The following is a 21,560-nucleotide window of genomic DNA, read 5'->3' as shown; positions in this document are numbered from 1 at the left end:
GGAACAGTCTCTCGTCTCTGCCACCAAGACTGACTCCTGGCATAACATCCAGAATGGACTGTTGAAGCAGCTGCTACCTCTGTCTCAGTCAGGAAACTGAGAAGTCAGGAAGCTGTCAGCAAATCTGTTTCCCCCGAGTGTTTAATGCTTGCTAGATAAAACAGCTAATTCATATGCTGCCATCTCTCTCTCCCACTTAACTCAGGAATTTACTCACAGTCTTAGAAACCCCATTTTGGATCAGAGCCAAAGGGAGTTCTCTATTCAAGGGGTATGCCCTTAGAACACAGACTGATGCAGCCCTCAGGACACAGCCAAGAGCCCGCGGTTAATGTGGACGTGGTGAGGTCACGTTAACGTGCGTAATATCCAGGTGAGGCATTAAAGGAGAAAGGATGGAGGACGGGAGAGCAGGCACCAAATCAAACTACTTCTTTCTAATCAATTATAACAGACTCGCGAGATCGGGTGGCTGGCAGTAAGCCAGTTTCTTCAGAGCCTCTCTGACCTCTCGGTTCCTTAGACAATAAATGAAAGGGTTAAGAGCAGGGGTAACAATGGCATAGAAGATGGAAATAACTTGTTCATGTTGAAGGCATGAATGGCTCGGGGCCAGACATACATGAAAATAGCAGCTGAAGAGAAGATGGTGCCCACCACGAGGTGGGAGGCACAAGCAGGAAACGCCTTCTGCTTTCCTGTGGGCATGCGTAGGATGGTGGCCAGAATGCATCCACAGGACAGGACAGTGAGAGCGGGGGGGAGAGGAAGATGACCAGTGCCGGGACAAAGTCCACCAGTTCAGCTGTGGACATGTCTGTGCAGGAGAGCTTAAGTACTGGACAGATATCACAGAAGAAATGATCGACGATATTGGGGCCACAGAAGCTGAGGCAAGAGATGCAGTAGATCTTAGCCAAGGAGATGCCAAAGCCATTGGTACAGGAACCAAGAGGCAGGAGGAAGCAGAGCCCATGGCTCATAATGGTGGGGCAGTGCAGTGGGCGGCAGATGGCCACATAACGGTCACAGGCCACGGCAGCCAGGAGCACACGTTCTGTGCACTTGAGTGCAATGAAGAAGTAAAGTTGTATCATACAGTGAGTGAAGGAGATGCTGTTGCTCACGGACCAAAAACAAAACAGCAACCTGGGTACAGTCACAGAGATGCACCAGGTCTCCAAGGACAGGCTGGCCACGAAGAAGTACACAGGCTCGTGCAGTGGCAGGTTCTGCTGCACCAACAGGATGACGATCACATTTTCAGCCACTGTCGGAATATAGGCCACGAGCAACATGAGGAACACTGTTGCACGCACACCCCAGTTCCCAGGAAACCCCACCAGAAGGAACCTGGTGACCCGTGTCTGGTTCTCCACTTCCATGTTGGAGACACAGGGCTTAACTCTCCTGGGGGAAAAAAATCACTTGGTCAGACTTCCATCTTTTGCCTTCTCTGACTAGTAATAACAGCAACAGATATCATGTTTTAATAGTGTATTATAGGCTAGATCATACACTGGGTACATTATGCACATAATGTAATCTGATTCTCACACAGCCTCTTTATACATGTTATTATACCCATCTTAGTAATGAAGAAACTGAGCTTTGGAAAGGTACTAAGTTACTTAACCACATTCCCACTGGCAGCAGGGCAGGAATCACATTCAAGTCCAAGTCTAAACGACATGCTCTATCTAATACCCTACACTGCCCTTCACAACCACACCCAAATTAAACAGTATCGAAGCACCATGTTCCATGTTACCATTGCCAATTCTAAAGGATACACCTGGCTTTCCTGGCCTTTCATCCACCCAGAGCTCTGGAAATTCTACCTTTACAATTCATTTATCCCTCACATACCAATACTTTCTTCCCTCTACAATCCATGGAGATGGAGTGAAACCTGTCATCTGTGAGGTGCATGAGAAGGTGCGATGAGGACAGTTAGGCTTTTCAGTATTAAAAACCTGGACCTCAGTCAAGTACCAGGTTTGCCCACAGATTGCGATATGAACCTTGAAATCTTATCCTCTCTGAAACCCAATTTCCTCTTCTGCAAATGTGAATGTTAATATTTATCTAGCTTATGTCAACGTGGATCAAAACCCAAATGAAATAATGTAAATAAAATTTTACATAAACTCTAAATGACAGTAAGTGTGAAAGGGCTCTTACCCCATATTAGGGCATTAAAAAGTAGGGATGGACTAATAGTAGTGAGGAGAGTAACTGCTATGGGCCAAGCAGAATGGTGAGCATACTTGAGCTTCCTCTTGGGGAGATTTAAGTCCTTGGGGGTGGAGGTGAGAGTCTCTCGGAGGAGATTTTTTATAAAATAAGCAAACAATAAGAAATACATAATAAAATATGAGACATTTTCTACAAAGGTTAAAAAACTGAACATGATACTCTGTGATTGGGGAAGGTCTCTCTGACCTTCTGGGGAGGTAACATTAAGAGAGAGAAGGATGGGGAGGTAACATTAAGAGAGAGAAGGATGCCAGGGCCCCAGCCCATTGAAGAGTGAGGTGGGAGAGAGCTGCACTGAGATGAGGCCAGTGCTGTGCTGTGATGGATGGGGGAGGGAGCACAGGAATAGGTGGGAAAGGTGGGCAGGGCCAGCATGAGCAAGACCCCATAGGTCATAACAGGGGATCCAAATAGTGGTCTAAAAGCAATGAGAGAGATAGCTCCAAGATGGCGGAGGAGTGAGACGTGGAGATCACCTTCCTCCCCACAAATACATCAAAAATACATCTACGTGTGGAACAACTCCTACAGAACACCTACTGAACGCTGGCAGAAGACCTCAGATTTCCCAGAAGTCAAGCAACTCCCCACGTACCTGGGTAGGGCAAAAGAAAAAAGGAAAAACAGAGACAAAATAGGGACGGGACCTGCACCAGTGGGAGGGAGGTGTGAAGGAGGAAAAGTTTCCACACACTAGGAAGCCCCTTCACTGGCAGAGATGGGGGGTGGACGGGGGGAAGCTTCGGAGCCACGGAGGAGAGCACAGCAACAGGGGTTCAGAGGGCAAAGCGGAGAGATTCCCACACAGAGGATCGGTGCCAACCAGCACTCACCGGCCCGAGAGGATTGTATGCTCACCTGCCAGGGCAGGAGGGGGCTGGGAGCTGAGGCTTGGGCGTTGGAGGTCAGATCCCAGGGAGAGAACTGGGGTTGGCTGCGTGAACACAGCCTAGTGCGCCACAGCTAGCCAGGAGGGAGACCTGGAAAATGTCTGGAACTGCCTAAGAGGCAAGAGACCATTGTTTCGGGGTGCACAGGAGAGCGGATTCAGAACAATGCCTAAACGAGCTCCAGAGACGGGTGCAAGCCGTGGCTATCAGCGTGGACATCAAAGATGGGCATGAAATGCTAAGGCTGCTGCTGCAGCCACCAAGAAGCCTGTGTGCGAGCACAGGTCACTCTCCACACCTCCCCTCCCAGGAGCCTGTGCAGCCCGCCACTGCCAGGGTCCCATGATCCAGGGACAACTTCCCTGGGAGAACACACGTCGTGCCTCAGGCTGTTGCAACAACACGCCGGCCTCTGCCGCTGCAGGTTCATACTGCATGCTGCACCCCTCCCTCCCCCCGGCCTGAGTGAGCCAGAGCCCCTGAATCAGCAGCTCCTTTAACCCCGTCCTGTCTGGGCAGGAACAGATGCCCTCAGGCAACCTACACCCAGAGACGGAGCCAAATCCAAAGCTGAGCCCCGGGAGCTGTGCGAACAGAGAAGAGAAAGGGAAATCTCTCCCAGCAGCCTCAGGAGCAGCGGATTAAATCTCCATAATCAACTTGATGTACCTGCATCTGTGGAATACCTGTATTCCAGGTACAAATCATCAAATAATACAACAAATCATCCCCAAGTTGAGGCGGTGGACGTTGGGATCAACTGTAGACTTGGGGTTTGCTTTCTGCATCTAAATTTTTCTGGTTTTATGTCTATCTTAGTTTAGTATTTAGAGTTTATTATCCTTATTACCGCTGGTATATTTGCTTATTGATTTAGTTGCTCTCTCCCTTTTTATATATCTTTTTTCCCCTTTTTCTCCTTCTGTGACTGTGTATGTGTACGCTTCTTTGTGTGATTTTGTCTCTACAGCTTTGCTTTTACCATTTGTCCTGGGTTCTGTTTGTCAGGTTTTATTTTTTTTATATTTTTAGTATAGTTTTTAGCACTTGTTATCATTGGTAGATTTGTTTTTGGTTTGGTTGCTTTCTCCTTTTTTTAATTACTTTTTTATTTTTAATAATACTTTTTTAAAAATAATTTTATTTTCTTTCTTTTTTCTTTCTTTCCTTTTTTTCTCCCTTTTCTTCTGAGCCGGGGGGCTGACAGAGTCTTGGTGCTCCAGCCGGGTGTCAGGCCTGAGTCTGTGAGGTGGGAGAGCCAAGTTCAAGACATTGGTCCACCAGAGACTGCCCAGCCCCACGTAATATCAAACAGCAAAAGCTCTCTCAGAGATCTCAGACTCAGCACTAAGACCCAGCTCCACTCAATGACCAGCAAGCCACATTACAGGGCACCCAATGCCAAACAACTAGCAAGACAGGAACATAAACCCACCCATTAGCAGAAAGGCTGCCTAAAATCATACTAAGTTTATGGACACCACAAAACACACGACCAGATGTGGTCCTGCCCACCAGAAAGACAAGTTCCAGTCTCATCCACCAGAACATAGGCACAAGTCCCCTCACCAGGAAGCCTACATAACCCATTGAACCAGGCTTACCCACTGGGGGCAGACACAAAAAACAACGGGAACTATGAACCTGCAGCCTGCAGAAAGCAGACCCCAAACACAGTAAGTTAAGCAAAATGAGAAGACAGACAAACACACAGCAGATGAAGGAGCAAGGTAAAAACCCACCAGACCTAACAAATGAAGAGGAAATAGGCAGTCTACCTGAAAAAGAATTCAGAATGATGACAGTAAAGAGGATCCAAAATCCTGGAAATACAATGGAGAAATACAAGAAATACAAGAAACATTTAACAAGGACCTAGAAGAACTAAAGAGCAAACAAACAATGATGAACAACACAATAAATGAAATTAAATAAATGAAATTAAAAATTCTCTAGAAGGAATAAATAGCAGAAAAACTGAGGAGGAAGAATGGATAAGTGATCTAGAAGATAAAATGGTGGAAATAACTACTGCAGAGAAGAACAAAAAAAAAAATGAAAAGAATTGAGGACAGTCTCAGAGACTTCTGGGAAAACATTAAATGCCCCAACATTTGAATTATAGGGGTTCCAGAAGAAGAGAAAAAGAAAGGGTCTGAGAAAATATTTGAAGAGATTACAGTTGAAAACGTCCCTAATATGGGAAAGGAAACAGTCAATCAAGTCCAGAAAGCACAGAGAGTCCCATACAGGATAGATCCAAGAAGAAACATGCCAAGACACATACTAATCAAACTATCAAAAATTAAATACAAAGAAAAAATATTAAAAGCAACAACGGAAAAGCAACAAATAACATACAAGGGAATCCCCATAAGGTTAACAGCTGATCTTTCAGCAGAAACTTTGCAAACCAGAAGGGAGTGGCAGGACATATTTAAAGTGATGAAAAGGAAAAACCTACAACCAAGATTACTCCACCCAGCAAGGATCTCATTCAAATTCGATGGAGAAATTAAAACCTTTACAGACAAGCAAAAGCTAAGAAAATTCAGCAGCACCAAACCAGCTTTACAATAAATGCTAAAGGAACTTCTCTAGGCAGGATATACAAGAGAAGGAAAAGACCTACAATAACAAACCCAAAACAATTAAGAAAATGGTAATAGGAACACACATATCAATAACTATCTTAAATGTAAATGGATTAAATACTCCAACCAAAAGACATAGACTGGCTGAATGGATACAAAAACAAGACCTGTATATATGCTATCTACAAGAGACCTACTTCAGACCTAGGGACACATACAGACTGAAAGTGAGGGGAAGGAAAAAGAAATTGCATGCAAATGGAAACCAAAAGATGGAGTAGCAATTCTCATATCAGACAAAAAAGACTCTCAAATAAAAACTATTACAAGAGACAAAGAAGGACACTACATAATGATCAAGGGATCAATACAAGAAGAATGTATAACAATTGTAGATAATTATGCACCCAACATAGGAGCACCTCAGTATAAAAGGCAAATGCTAACAACCATAAAACGGGAGATTAACAGGAACATGATAATAGTGGGGGACCTTAACACCCCACTTTCACAAATGGATAGATTATCCAAAATGAAAGTAAATAAGGATACACAAGCTTTAAATGATACATTTAACAAGATGGACTTGATATTTATAGGACATTCCATCCAAAAACAACAGAATACACTTTCTTCTCAAGTGCTCATGGAACATTCTCCAGGATAGATCATATCTTGGGTCACAAATCAAGCTTTGGTTAAGTTTAAGAAAATTGAAATCGTATCAAGTACCTTTTCTGACCACAACGCTATGAAAATAACTATCAATTACAGGAAATAATCTGTAAAAAATACAAACACATGGAGGGTAAACAATACAATACTAAATAACCAAGAGATCACTAAAGAAATCAAAGAGGAAATAAGAAAGTACCTAGAAACAAATGACAATGAAAACACGACGACCTAAAACCTATGAGATGCAGTAAAAGCAGTTCTAAGAGGGAAGTTTATAGCAATACAATTCTACCACAAGAAACAAGAAACACCTCAAAAAAACAACTTAACCTTAAACCTAAAGCAGTTAGAGGAAGAAGAACAAAAAAAACCCAAAGTTAGCAGAAGGAAAGAAATCATAAAGATCAGATAAGATATAAAAAGAAATGAAGGAAACAATAGCAAAGACCCATAAGACTAAAAGCTGGTTCTTTGAGAAGATAAACATTGATAAACCATTAGCCAGACTCATCAAGAAAAAGAGGGAGAAGACTCAAATCAGTAGAATTAGAAATGAAAAAGGAGAAGTAACAACTGACACTGCAGAAATACAAAGGATCATGAGAGATTACTACAAGCAACTATATGCCAATAAAATGGACAATCTGGAAGAAATGGACACATTCTTAGAAAACCACAACCTCGCGAGACTGAACCAGAAAGAAATAGAAAATATAAACGACCAATCACAAGCCCTGAAATTCAAACTATGATTAAAAATCTTCCAACAAACAAAAGCCCAGGACCAGATGGCTTCACAGGCGAATTCTATCAAACATTTACAGAAGAGCTAATACCTATCCTTCTCAACTCTTCCAAAATATAGCAAAGGGAGGAACACTCTCAAACTTATTCTACGAGGCAACCATCACCCTGATACCAAAACCAGATAAAGATGTCACAAAGAAAGAAAACTATAGACCACTATCACTGATGAACATAGATGCAAAAATCCTCAACAAAATACTAGCAAACAGAATCCACCAGCACATTAAAAGGATCATACACCATGACCAACTGTGGTTTATCCCAGGAATGCAAGGATTCTTCAATTTACACAAATCAATCAAAGTAATACACCATATTAACAAACTGAAGGAGAAAAACCATACAATCATCTCAATAGCTAGAGAAAAAGCTTTCAACAAAGTTCAACACCCATTTACGATAAAAACACTCCACAAAGTAGGCACAAAGGGAACTTACCTCAACATAATAAAGGCCATATATGACAAACCCACAGCCAACATCATTCTCAATGGTGAAAAATTGAAACCATTTCCAAGATCAGGAATAAGACAAGGTTGCCCACTTTCACCACTATTATTCAACATAGTTTAGGAAGTTTTAGCCAGAGCAATCGGAGAAGAAGAAGAAATAAAAGGAATCCAAACTTGAAAAGAAGAAGTAAAGCTGCCACTGTTTTCAGATAACATGATACTATACATAGAGAATCCCAAAGATGCTACCAGAAAACTACTAGAGCTAATCAATGAATTTGGTAAAGTAGCAGGATACAAAATTAATGCACAGAAATCTCTTGCATTCCTATACACTAATGATGAAAAGTCTGAAGAGAAATTAAGGAAACACTCCCATTTACCATTGCAACAAAAAGAATAAAATATCTAGGAATAAACCTACCTAAGGAGACAAAAGACCTGTATGCAGAAAACTATAAGACACTGATGAAAGAAATTAAAGATGATACAAACAGATGGAGAGATATACCATGTTCTTGGATTGGAAGAATCAACATTGTGAAAATGACTATACTACCCAAGGCAGTATACAGATTCAGTGCAATCCCTAACAAACTACCAATGGCATTTCCCACAGAACTAGAACAAAATATTTCAGAATTTATATGGAAACACAAAAGGCCCCAAATAGCCAAAGCAATCTTGAGAAAGAAAAAAGGAGCTGGAGGAATCAGGCTCCCTGACTTCAGACTATACTACAAAGCTACAGTAATCAAGACAGTATGGTACTAGCACAAAAAAAGATATAGATCAATGGAACAGGACAGAAAGCCCAGAGATAAACCCACACACATATGGTCACCTTATCTTTGATAAAGGAGGAAAGAATATACAATGGAGAAAAGACAGCTTCTTCAAGTGGTGCTGGGAAAACTGGAAATCTACAAGTAAAAGAATGAGATTAGAACACTCCCTAACACCACACACAAAAATACACTCAAAATGGATTAAAGACCTAAATGTAAGGCCAGACACCGTCAAACTCTAGGCGGAAAACATAGGCAGAACACTCTATGACATAAATCACAGCAAGATCCTTTTTGACCCATCTCCTAGAGAAATGGAAATAATAACAAAAATAAATAAAGGGGACCTAATGAAACTTAAAACCTTTTGCACAGCAAAGGAAACCATAAACAAGATGAAAAGACAACCCTCAGAATGGGAGAAAATATTTACAAATGAAGCAAATGACAAAGGATTAGTCTCCAAAATATACAGGCAGCTCATGCAGCTCAGTATCACAAAAGCAAACAACCCAATCCCAAAATGGGCAGAAGATCTAAACAGACATTTCTCCAAAGAAGATATACAGATTGCCAACAAACACATGAAAGGATGCTCAACAACACTAATCATTAGAGAAATGCAAATCAAAACCACAATGAGGTATCACCTCACACTGGTCAGAATGGTCATCATCAAAAATCTACAAACAATAAATGCTGGAGTGGGTGTGGAGGAAAGGGAACCCTCTTGCACTGTTAGTGGGAATGTAAATTGATACAGGCACTATGGAGAACAGTACAGAGGTTCCTTAAAAAACTAAAAATAGGGCTTCCCTGGTGGCGCAGTGGTTGAGAGTCCACCTGCTGATGCAGGGGACACGGGTTCGTGCCCCGGTCCGGGAAGATCCCACATGCCGCGGAGTGGCTAGGCCCGTGAGCCATGGCTGCTGAGCCTGCGCGTCCAGACCCTGAGCTCCGCAACAGGGGAGGCCACAACAGTGAGAGGCCCGCGTACCGCAAAAAAAAAAAACAAAAAACTAAAAATAGAACTACCATACGACCCAGCAATCCCACTACTGGGCATATGCCCTGAGAAAACCATAATTCAAAAAGAGTCATTTATCACAATGCTCACTGCAGCTCTATTTACAATAGCCAGGACATGGAAGCAACCTAAGTGTCCACCAACAGGTGAATGGATAATGAAGATGTGGCCCATATACACAATGGAATATTATTCAGCCATAAAAAGAAATGAAATTGAGTTATCTGTAGTGAGGTGGATGGACCTAGAGTCTGTCACACAGAGTGAAGTAAGTTAGAAAGAGAAAAACAAATACCGTATGCTAACCCATACACATGGAATCTAAAAAAAAGTGGTTCTGAAGAACCTAGGGGCAGGACAGGAATAAAGACGCAGACGTAGAGAATGGACTTGAGGACATGTGGAGGGGGAAGGGTAAGCTGGGACAAAGTGAGAGTGGCATGGACATATATACACTACCAAATATAAAACAGATAGTTAGTGGGAAGCAGCCACATAACACAGTGAGATCATCTCGGTGGTTTGTGACCACCTAGAGGGGTGGGGTAGGGAGGGTGGGAGGGAGATGCAAGAGGGAAGAGATATGGGGATATATGTATACATATAGCTGATTCACTTTGTTATAAAGCAGAAATTAACACACCATTGTAAAGCAATTATACTCCAATAAAGATGTTAAAGAAAATACAATGAGAAGCAAGTGAAAGGATTCAAGCTGAACAGGGGCACGGTATGATTCATGCTTGGAAAGATAACTTTGTCATTGCAAAAGATTCTACGGAGGCAAGAGTGGGAGTTGTGAGACTATTGGAGGGTGCTCAGGGAAGGTGACAGTAACCTTGAAAGCAGTGGTTTCAGGGAAGTGAGTGCACTGAAGATCCATTTTAGAAGCATCTTTAATGGTAAATGATGGATTAAATATGGGAGGTAAGAGAAGAGAGAAATCAAGGAGGAATCTCAGGTATACGGCTTATCATATGGAAGTGTGCCATTTACTATGATGGGGAAATCTTGGGATGTTAACGGACATTTCCTCAGATTTGAAGAGATGCCAATGGGCATGAATTTGGTAGGGTTTTGTTTTGAGGAGTTTTAACATGAAGCCTGAACAATCACTCCAGAATATTCTCTAATAATAATTTATCAATTATTGCTAGGTGCTGGGAAATTTGCTAAGTATTTTTTGAATATCCCATTTAATCCACAAAACAAACCAGTGAGGAATTGTTACTCTGATTTCACAGAGGACACTGTAGTTTAGACTGATTAAGTAACATTTCCAAGTTTGAGAGTAATGAAATCAGAATTACAGTGAAGCCATGGTCTGTCTGACTACAAAAGCATAGCCTCAACCGCTAGGCTCTCTCATGTACAGATAAGGAATACCAGATTTTGCCCTCAACACCTTTTTTAGATTTAAAATTTCTGATAACTTTAGGAAATGTTCTCTAACTGTACTGAAATTTCATTATAGGCACAGGCTATTAGAGATGAGCTCAAATTTTAAGAAATGTGACACAGATACGTATTTAATCACATATAAAACAGCAATGAACATACAGAAATGCCTGGTAAATGTATCAGAGAAGAGATAATCATTAGATTGAGTCTTAAAATATAAGTAAGTTAGAGGATGAGGCATTCTAGGCAGATGAATCAGAGTGAACAAAGGCACAGAGATAGGAAATAGCCTGACATTTTCAGGGAAGTAGCTCATTAAGATTTACCTGCTCTGTGAGTGGGCAAGTTAATGAATGAACAGAAAAGGAGAGAGAGAAAGTGGGGGACAGGAGAGCGAGAGAAAGGAGGTGGGGGAGAGAGAGAGAAAAGGAGAGATAAAATAGTGTTAAGGACCAGATTACGGAGACCTTCATATGAAGTACTAAGGGATTTAAGAATTATCCCGTATTATAGACAGTAAGTAATCACTGAACGTCTTTCAGCAGCTGATAACATCCTCACATTCCACCCTGGTTACTGATGTGAGGGAGGGTGGATCTGGATGCGTCAGGGTTGCCAAATCAGAGATTAAGACACTAGTTGGAATACACCCTCATACTTTACAGACACACTCTTAAAGACACACACAAAGAAAAGAAAAATCACCCCAGTTACAATATTTGTTAAAGAAAAAAGACAACCAATATTTAGACATACCTGCTCATAAGTCATACAAGCAACTTTGCACTCCTAGAGGAAGCTCAACAAAAGACCTCCCTCTTTCTCATCAACTAAATGAAGAGCGCATAAGCACTAACTATTGCACACAGATAGGAGGAATTAACTATATGTGTTGTCAATGTATTATCTGACCATAAACTTTGTAGACCTTTTCACTCATAGTAGTTGCTACTCCACTACAGTGAACTCAAACTTGTTACCCCCTCATTTGAGATTTTTACCAATGATCTAGAATCAAACACCTTAGCTTTTTCTCTCCATTCTTGTGCCTGCTGTGTGTACACTTTCTTTTAATTCTGTCTGGATTCTGTACAAGGGGAGATTCCAAGCAATTAAAATTTGATAAAAATATAACCTCCTTCCCTGTCAAGACAACAGCAGTTTTTGTAGCCACCATCACAAATGAATTGCCGGGAAGATGCAGCAGCCTGCAGTACATGGATGTCAGAAGGCCTAACAGGAATCTGTAGGTTGGGATCAGAACCGGATGTGCTTGTTTCTGACCCAACTTCAAGAGATGCCCCTCAGAAACAGTAGGAGGAATGTGTTCTCTCTGCTCACTGCATATATGGCTGTACTTAGAGTTCAGAAGATGAGATTATCACCCTGACTGATTGCTGGAGATTGAGGGTGGGTAGGAGGGAGAAGCGTGGTAACAGAATTAAAATTTTGGATTTAAACATTGCCGCGCTGTATGAACCTGAAACAGAGGTGCCTGTATCGTTAGAAGGTGATGTTCTGAGAGGGGACACTTACCTTGGCTCTCAGCAGCCTCTGAGGGGGTAGAATGTGAAAAGAAATTCTTCACTGATTCTAAAATAGGAAGAAGTAGAAAAGAAAGGTTCAGGTATTGAATAGCTGTGAGGAACCCACTCTCTAAAACCTACAAAGTGTGAAAGGGCACAGATTACCCAACTGCTTCCAAACTGATCGCCAGGACCAGATGAGAGGTGAGCCCTGGGCACCAGGACCACATCTGTGCCTGATGTGGCACCCGGATGACCATGCCAGCACCCTGGGGCCAGAGCACCCACTGCCTTCCTGGTGGAAGCTACAGTGGTCGTAGGCACACCAAGCTGTGAAGATCTTTGCATTCTGAGGGCTTTATGTGGTTTCAAGACTTTGCCCTACATCTCTGCAAACACCCAAGAGAAAAGTACTTTGACAATGGCAGTTCAGGCCTCTCGTGGGAGCCATGAGAAATTTCTATTTGCCTATTGTATAATCTTATTTTATACAACATTAGTTCCACAGGGGAAAGAAATTCACTCATGGCTACATGCTTTGAGAAGAACCACAATTTGAATTTATTCTTTGCTGAAACACGAAAAGAAGAAAAAGTACTACTTTTAAATCTATTTATAGATTTTCAATTATTATTCAATCTTCAGTTGCTTGAAACAGGACAATCATATCAGCACTCTAGGGGAGATATTAATATCCAAAGTAAACATATTGCTAGACTTCAGTAAAATTTTAAATAAAAGCTTTTGTTTTAAATGCTTGTGCCATAATTGTGTGCTAAATAAATTTATCATGATGGGATCATTATTACTTTGTCAGCTGCCTTTGGGAACCACTTGACCAGTATTTCATGTTCTGGGACAAAACTCTAGTTTACTGAAATCATTCCTCTGTAATCTGATGAACTCTTAAGTACCCTCACAGAAAGAAAAGCTGTCAAATTCACTGGGGTTTCATAAAATGATAAATGGAAATATTGGCAGTTATAAGCAATTCAGTCTGCCACATGTGTTTATGGTAATCAAGCAGCCTTTAACATAGTTTATCTTAGGGCTGAAGTATAAAAAACAAATTGCAACAAATAAAAGTAAGGCATTTCTTTCAAATCCCTGACCCCGATTTATCTCAAAATCCTAGCATCCCCCAAAATGTCTGCCATCCGCCAAAACGTTTCATTTGATATCATCCACAATTTTCCAAAATGGATTTTAAATCTTTCATGATGTGGTGGTCACTAATGGAAAGAAATGGCAGAGTGTCCACCAAACAATAACTGCACCAACCACGTTCTGGTCACCTGTTGTGGTGGCAGTGTGCCAGGGAGACTAAAAAGGGGGAGCACACTTCTACTCCAAAGATAGGGAATGTCCGTCTAGTAATTCTATGAATTACTGTGTCTGTGAGCCTTTATACAGCACGTTTAGGGTCCGAACTTCATACAAATAATCCCAAATAGGTTAGAGAAGTTCATCAGATACAAACCGGCTATATTCCATGACATGCTGACACTATCTTATCCTAGCAGCTATACAGGCTTTTCTTGGAGCTGTTTTTTAATACTTGTTGGCAGTTCCAGGTTGGAGAATTTTGCAGATCTCTGTCCAGGATACGTGGGAAGCATTAAGGAAACCCAGGGAACTCACTGTCTGTTGTGTTGTCCCTCAGGTCCTGAGGTCCCTTGGCTATGTTTTTCCTTTCTTCGGTGTATTCTTGTATCTGTTCTGTTATGCCCAGATTTTTTAATTGTAAAGGACAGTTCACTTTTTTATTGCTAAGTGGTATTCCAGTATATGGATATTACCCTGTTTGTTATCTATTCACCACTTGATGGACATTTGGTTCTGCTTGAGGCATGCTTTAGACACTTACCCAAGACGTATATATCTCTGCCTTGGTCTTCACTTCCTGCAGAGCCTGAAGGTCACCCAGAGGCGAAATCCTTCTCAGCCTTTTTCTAAGCATGACTCCAGCCTTGAGCATGCCTGAAGCCTTCTCAATTCCCTGGCATGTACCTGAGGTTTTAAAAGCCCTTATTCTCCTATATATATCCTTTTCCAGCCTCTTCCTTCCCAATCTTTTCAGTCTGGCTGTTGGCTGTCTCGACTGTTAACCCTAGTGTCAGGCTGCAATACTTTTGCCTTTAAATACTTTCCGCAAACGCCACATGGAAAGCCATCCCAGCCCTAAGAACACTGAGTCAGTGAAACAAAGGCAAGCCTTTATGTCAGCCCTTCAGGTAGCTGCCAGATAAGTTGAAACAACCAGAATTCTTTGACAATAAGGTCCAGATTGCTGGTTTTAACTAGCAACCTCCACCAGGAGTATAGACTGTCACATTCATGGCTGTCACCAATATGGGAGGTGAGAGGTAATAAGTGGGCAATTGAAATGCCCCAGCACTATTTTACCAAAATGCAGCAGTTTCAGTCTTTATTAATCTTTCCCCTTCTTGTAGTCAATTTTTTACTAGATTTCGGAGTTCTACAAAAGTTAATTCCAAAAGTTTTTGCCAGCTTATTTGCTGTTTTGTGGAGAAATAAAGTCTTGAAATTCCCTATTCACCATTTTCAGTAATGTTTACAGAAACATTACCTTAAATATGTATAGAATATAATTTATATTTATATATTTAACCTACATATTTAAATGCATATATACACACACATACTTTGTATATTGTCTTTGCATCTTTCAACTTTGCCAAACTCCCTTATTAATTCCAAGGCCTTTATTGTAGATTCTTGGAGATTTTCTATGTAAATGATAATGTTGCCTGAGAATAAAAATGATTCTATTTATTTCTTTCTAATTTGCATTCCTTTTCTTTTTCTGGCCTTATCACTTTGGCCAGAATTTCCAGATGAAGAAAAATGATGATCATGGACATCAGGTACTGTTCACAATCTCAAAGGGAAAATTATTCAGTTTTTCACCATTAAGTATGATGTTAGCTATGTTATTTATATATAAACTTTATTAGGTTAAGAAGTTTCCTTCTACACCTAGTAAAGATTTTTATAATTAATGTTGAATTTATTTACTTTTTTGCCATCTATTGAGGTGATCAATTGGTTTTCCCTTTTAGTCTGCTGATATACTGAAATATGTACACTGATTTATTTAAACTAAAATATAAACTGTTCTTTTTTTGTAAATTACCAGATTTTATTTGGTAATATTTGGTAATATTTTTAGAATTCTGTGTGTCTGTTCATGAATGTTATTGGTCTGTGGTTTTCTTCTTGTAATGTCTTGGTTTGGTTCAGTGTGAGGGTAATACTGGCTTCATAAAATAATGTGGTGTTTACTCCTTTTCTGTTTTTTGGAAGAGTTTGAACTAGTATATATAGTTTAATAGAATTCACTAGAGGAGCCATCTGGGCCAGGAAAGGTTTTTCATTGTACCTTCAATTTCTTTTATAGGTCGAAAATTTGCAGGTTACCTATTTCTTCTTATGCAGGTTTTGGTACTTTTTGATTTTCCAGGATTTTATCTATTTCATCTAAATTCTTGAGATTATTGGTGTAAATCTATTGAAAATATTGTCTTAGTATTTTTTTGAACAAATTAATTTTTTGAAGTACAGTTGATAACAATGTTGTGTTAGTTTTTCTGATGTAGACCAAAGTGTATATATTTTTTCTTTTTCATATTATTTTCCATTATGATTTATTACACAATATTGAATATAGTTCCCTGTGCTATACAGTAGGACCTTGTTTATCTATTTTATATATAGTAGTTTGTATCTGCTAATCCTAAACTCCCTATTTATCCCTCCCCAGCCCCATTTTCCCCTTTGGTAACCCTAAGTTTGTTTTCTGTCTGTGAGTCTGTTTCTGTTCATGAATGAGTTCATTTGTGTCACATTTTAGATTCCACATGTAAGTGATATCACATGGTAATCATCTTTCTCTTTCTGATTTACTTCACTTAGTATGATAATCTCTAGATCCATCCATATTGCTGCAAATGACATTATTTCATTCTTTTTTATGACTTAGTAGTAATTCCATTGTATATACGTACCATATCTTCTTTATCCATTCATCTGTCAATGGACATTTAGGTTGCTTCCACGTCTTGGCTACTGTAAATAGTGCTGCTATGAACACTGGATGCATATATCTTTTTGAAATATAGTTTTCTTGTGCCCAGGAGTGGGATTGCTAGATCATATGGTAATGTTATTTTTAGTTTTTTAAGGAACCTCCACACTATTCTCCATAGTGGTTGTACCATTTACATTCCCACCAACATTGTGGGAGGGTTCCCTTTTCTCCACACCATCTCCATTTATTATTTGTAGACTTTTTGATGATGGCCATTCTGACTGGTGTGAGGTGATAATCTCATTGTAGTTTTGATTTGCATTTCTCTAATAATGGAGTATGAGCAGAGGTCTAGGGTATGATCACCAAAGTTGATGATTGAAGTGGGTCAGAGGACAAAACAATGGAAAGAAATAGAAAGTCAAATAACAGAGATGCCAGGATACTGAATGGATCTTTTGCATTGATGTAGAAATTTTCACGTGTACAACAGAATTAGTAGTAAACCAGCGTAAAATAAGGAGGATGGATGGTAAGTGAAGAAAAAAAGAGGGGATGATGGTGCAACAGTCTGATACCATATGCTTCAAAGGAATTAGAGTAATTTAGGAAAAAGTAAAAAGAGCAATGGTCTGGAAGTGGCAGAGGATCAGGAAAGATACCCTCTTCACTTTCCTACTCAGTATTAGCGAAAATGAGTGTGCATTTCAGAGGACTGAGTGGAATCAGAGCTCTCAGTGAACAGTCGGCTTGACATTCAAGTACGAAAGAGAAGAATACATTTTTAAAAAGCCATTCAGAATATAGAGCATTTTGCTGATAATGGAGCACAAGTTTCAGGGGACAACTGGGAATGATTGTGATAATCAGAGCAGATTAGTATTTTGGTCAGATATTTAGGACAAATTGAGATAAAAGCCCAGATGATGAAGGACAGGCTGTAAACTGTGGACTTCCTGCCAAGCCTCAGATACACAGGGTTAAGAGGCATGAAAGAATTACTTGGGATAGTCTCTTAAGGGAAAGTGGTTAATCAGAGGTAATTAAGACCTCTTTCTAGACACTGGGCTATATCCAAGTCCTTATTCCCTAGGGGGGCAGCAGCTTCATTTTGTACTCCCCACTCTGGCCTTTGTTTCTTCACTTTCAACATAAAGAAATTTAGAGTTTTGGTTTTTTTTTTCTTAAAGATTTGATGAAAGTTCATAATAATGCAATTGACAATGAAATTTAGTTATTTCTGACATATACATTTTAAAGTAATAACTAGAATTATGACTTATAACATTATAAAAGAACATATAAGATTTTTAGAACTTTCATGTAATACCTGAAACATTTATATTAACATATTTTCATACAAATAACCCAAAGAAAGTTTAGTTGTTTTTTTTCTGTTTGTTTTTTTATACTGCAGGTTCTTAATAGTCATCAATTTTATACACATCAGTGTATACATGTCAATCCCAATCGCCCAGTTCATCACACCACCATCCCCACCCCACCATGAGTTTCCCCCCTTGGTGTCCATACGTTTGTTCTATACATCTGTGTCTCAACTTCTGCCCTGCAAACCAGTTCATCTGTACCATTTCTCTAGGTTCCACATCCATGTGTTAATATATGATATTTGTTTTTCTCTTTCTGATTTACTTCACTCTGTATGACAGTCTCTAGATCCATCCACGTCTCAACAAATGACTCAATTTCGTTCCTTTTTATGGCTGAGTAACATTCCATTGTAAATATGCGCCACATCTTCTTTATCCATTCGTCTGTCGATGGGCACTTAGGTTGCTTCCATGACCTGGCTATTGTAAATACTGCTGCAATGAATATTGGGATGCACGTGTCTTTTTGAATTATGGTTTTCTCTGGATATATGCCCACTAGTGGGATTGCTGGATCATATGGTAGTTCTAGTTTTAGTTTTTTAAGGAACTTCCATACTGTCCTCCATAGTGGCTGTATCAATTTACATTCCCACCAACAGTGCAAGAGGGTTCCCTTTCCTCCAAACCCTCTTCAGCATTTGTTGTTTGTAGATTTTCTGATGATGCCTATTCTAACTGGTGTGAGGTGATAGCTCACTGTAGTATTGATTTGTATTTCTCTAATAATTAGTGATGTTGAGCAGCTTTTCATGTGCTTCTTGGCCATCTGTATGTCTTCTTTGGAGAAATGTCTATTTAGGTCTTCTGCCTGTTTTTGGATTGGGTTGTTTGTTTCTTTAATATGGAGCTGCATGAGCTGTATATATATTTTGGAGATTAATCCTTTGTCCACTGATTCGTTTGCAAATATTTTCTCCCATTCAGAGGGTTGTCTTTTCGTCTTGTTTATGGTTTCCTTTGCTGTGCAAAAGCTTTGAAGTTTCATTAGGTCTCATTTGTTTATTTTTGTTTTTATTTCCATTTCTCTAGGAGGTGGATCCAAAAAGATCTTGCTGTGATTTATCTCAAAGAGTGTTCTTCCTATGTTTTCATCTAATAATTTTATAGTGTCCGGTCTTACATTTAGGACTCGAATCCACTTTGAGTTTATTTTTGTGTATGGTGTTAGGGAGTGTTCTAATTTCATTCTTTTACATGTAGCTGTCCAGTTTTCTCAGCACCACTTATTGAAGAGACTGTCTTTTCTCCATTGTATATCTTTGCCTCCTTGTCACAGATTAGTTAACCATAGGTGCGTGGGTTCATCTCTGGGCTTTCTATCTTGTTCCATTGATCTATGTTTCTGTTTTTGTGCCAGTACCATATTGTCTTGATTACTGTAGATTTGTAGTATAGTCTGAAGTCAGGGAGTCTGATTCCTCCCACTCTGTTTTTTTCCCTCAAGACTTCTTTGGGTATTCGGGGTCTTTTGAGTCTCCATACAAATTTTAAGACTTTTTGTTCTAGTTCCGTAAAAAATGCCATTGGTAATTTGATAAGGATTGCATTGAATCTGTAGATTGCTTTGGGTAGTATAGTCATTTTCACAATGTTGATTCTTCCAATCCAAGAACATGGTATACCTCTCCATCTGTTGGTACCATCCTTAATTTCTTTCATCAGTGTCTTATAGTTTTCTGCATACAGGTCTTTTGTCTCCCTAGGTAGGTTTATTCCTAGGTATTTTATTCTTTTTGTTGCACTGGTAAATGGGAGTGTTTCCTTAATTTCTCTTTCAGACTTTTCATCATTAGTGTACAGGAATGCAAGACATTTCTGTGCATTAATTTTGTATCCTGCAACTTTACCAAATTCATTGATTAGCTCTAGTAGTTTTCTGGTGGCACCTTTAGTATTCTCTATGTATAGTATCATGTCATCTGCAAACAGTGAGTTTTACTTCTTCTTTTCCAATTTGAATTCTTTATATTTCTTTTTTTCTCTGATTGCCATGGCTAGGACTTCCCAAACTACGTTGAATAAAAGTGGTGAGAGTGGACATCCTTGTCTCCTTCCTGATCTTAGAGGAAATGCTTTCCATTTTTCACCATTGAGAATGTTGTTTGCTATGGGTTTGTCATATATGGCCTTTATTACATAGAGATAGGTTCCCTCTGTGCCCACTTTCTGGAGAGTTTTTATCATAAATGGGTGTTGAATTTTGTCAAAAGCTTTTTCTGCATCTATTGAGATGATCATATGGTTTTTATTCTTCAATTTGTTAATATGGTTTATCACATTGATTGATTTACGTATATTGAAGAATCCTTGCATCCCTGGGATAAGTCCCACCTGATCATGGTGTATGATCCTTTTAATGTGTTGTTGGATTCCGTTTGCTAGTATTTTGTTGAGGATTTTTGCATCTATATTCATCAATGATATTGGTCTGTAATTTTCTTTTTCTGTAGTATCTTTGTCTGGTTTTGGTATCAGGGTGATGGTGGCCTCATAGAATGAGTTTGGGAGTGTTCCTTCCTCTGCAATTTTTTGGAAGAGTTTGAGAAGGATGGGTGTTAGCTCTTCTCTAAATGTTTGATAGAATTCACCTGTGAAGCCATCTGGTCCTGGACTTTTGTTTGTTGGAAGATTTTGAATCACAGTTTCAATTTCAGTGCTTGTGATTGGTCTGTTCATATTTGCTGTTTCTTCCTGGTTCAGTCTTGGAAGGTTATACCTTTCTAAGAATTTGTCCATTTCTTCCACGTTGCCCATTTTATTGCCATAGAGTTGTTGTAGTAGTCTCTTAGGATGCTTTGTACTTCTGCGGTGTCTGTTGTAACTTCTCCTTTTTCATTTCTAATTTTATTGGTTTGAGTCCTCTCCCTCTATTTCTTGATGAGTCTGGCTAATGGTTTATCAATTTTGTTTATCTTCTCCAAGAACCAGCTTTTAGTTTTATTGATCTTTGCTACTGTTTTCTTTGTTTCTATTTCATTTCGTTCTGCTCTGACCTTTGTGATTTCTTTCCTTCTGCTAACTTTGGGTTTTGTTTGTTCTTCTTTCTCTAGTTCCTTTAGGTGTAAGGTTAGATTGTTTGCTTGAGATTTTTCTTGTTTCTTGAGGTAGGCTTTTATAGCTATAAACCTCCCTCTTAGAACTGCTTTTGCTGCATCCCATAGGTTCTGGATCATCATATTTTAATTGTCATTTGTCTCTAGGTATTTTCTGATTTCCTCTTTGATTTCTTCAGTGATCTCTTGGGTATTTAGTAACGTATTGTTTAGCCTCCGTGTGTTTGTGTCTTTTACTTTTTTTCTCCTGTAGTTCATTTCTAATCTCATAGCGTTGTGGTCAGAAAAGATGCTTGATATGATTTCAATATTCTTAAATTTACTGAGGCTTGATTTGTGACCCAACACGTGATCTATCCTGGAGAATGTTCTGTACGCTCTCGAGAAGAAAGAGTAATCTGTTGTTTTTGGATGGAATGTCCTATAAATATCAATTAAATCTATCTGGTCTATTGTGTCATTTAAAGCTTGTGTTTCCTTATTTATTTTCATTTTGGATGATCTGTCCATTGGTGTAAGTGAGGTGTTAAAGTCTCCCACTATTATTGTGTTACTGTCAATTTCCTCTGTTATAGCTGTTAGCAGTTGCCTTATGTATTGAGGTGCTCCTATGTTGGGTGCATATATATTTATAATTGTT

At 39.5% G+C, this 21,560-nt stretch overlaps 1 protein-coding gene across 1 annotated transcript; it reads right to left on the bottom strand.

Annotated features, from left to right (window-relative positions):
* Window positions 1-445: 445 nt before the first annotated feature.
* Window positions 446-1,385, bottom strand: OR6B1 (olfactory receptor family 6 subfamily B member 1). Its single transcript, XM_067745613.1, is given in 3 exon segments — window positions 446-579; window positions 582-758; window positions 761-1,385. Coding segments are annotated over 3 exon segments (936 nt in total).
* Window positions 1,386-21,560: the final 20,175 nt, after the last annotated feature.

Source organism: Pseudorca crassidens, chromosome 8 (genome assembly GCF_039906515.1).
Source record: "Pseudorca crassidens isolate mPseCra1 chromosome 8, mPseCra1.hap1, whole genome shotgun sequence".
In the NCBI taxonomy this organism is placed as follows: Eukaryota; Metazoa; Chordata; class Mammalia; order Artiodactyla; family Delphinidae; genus Pseudorca; species Pseudorca crassidens.
The sequence above is the reverse complement of the archived record's forward strand: the minus strand, read 5'-3'. Positions and strand labels throughout refer to the sequence as shown.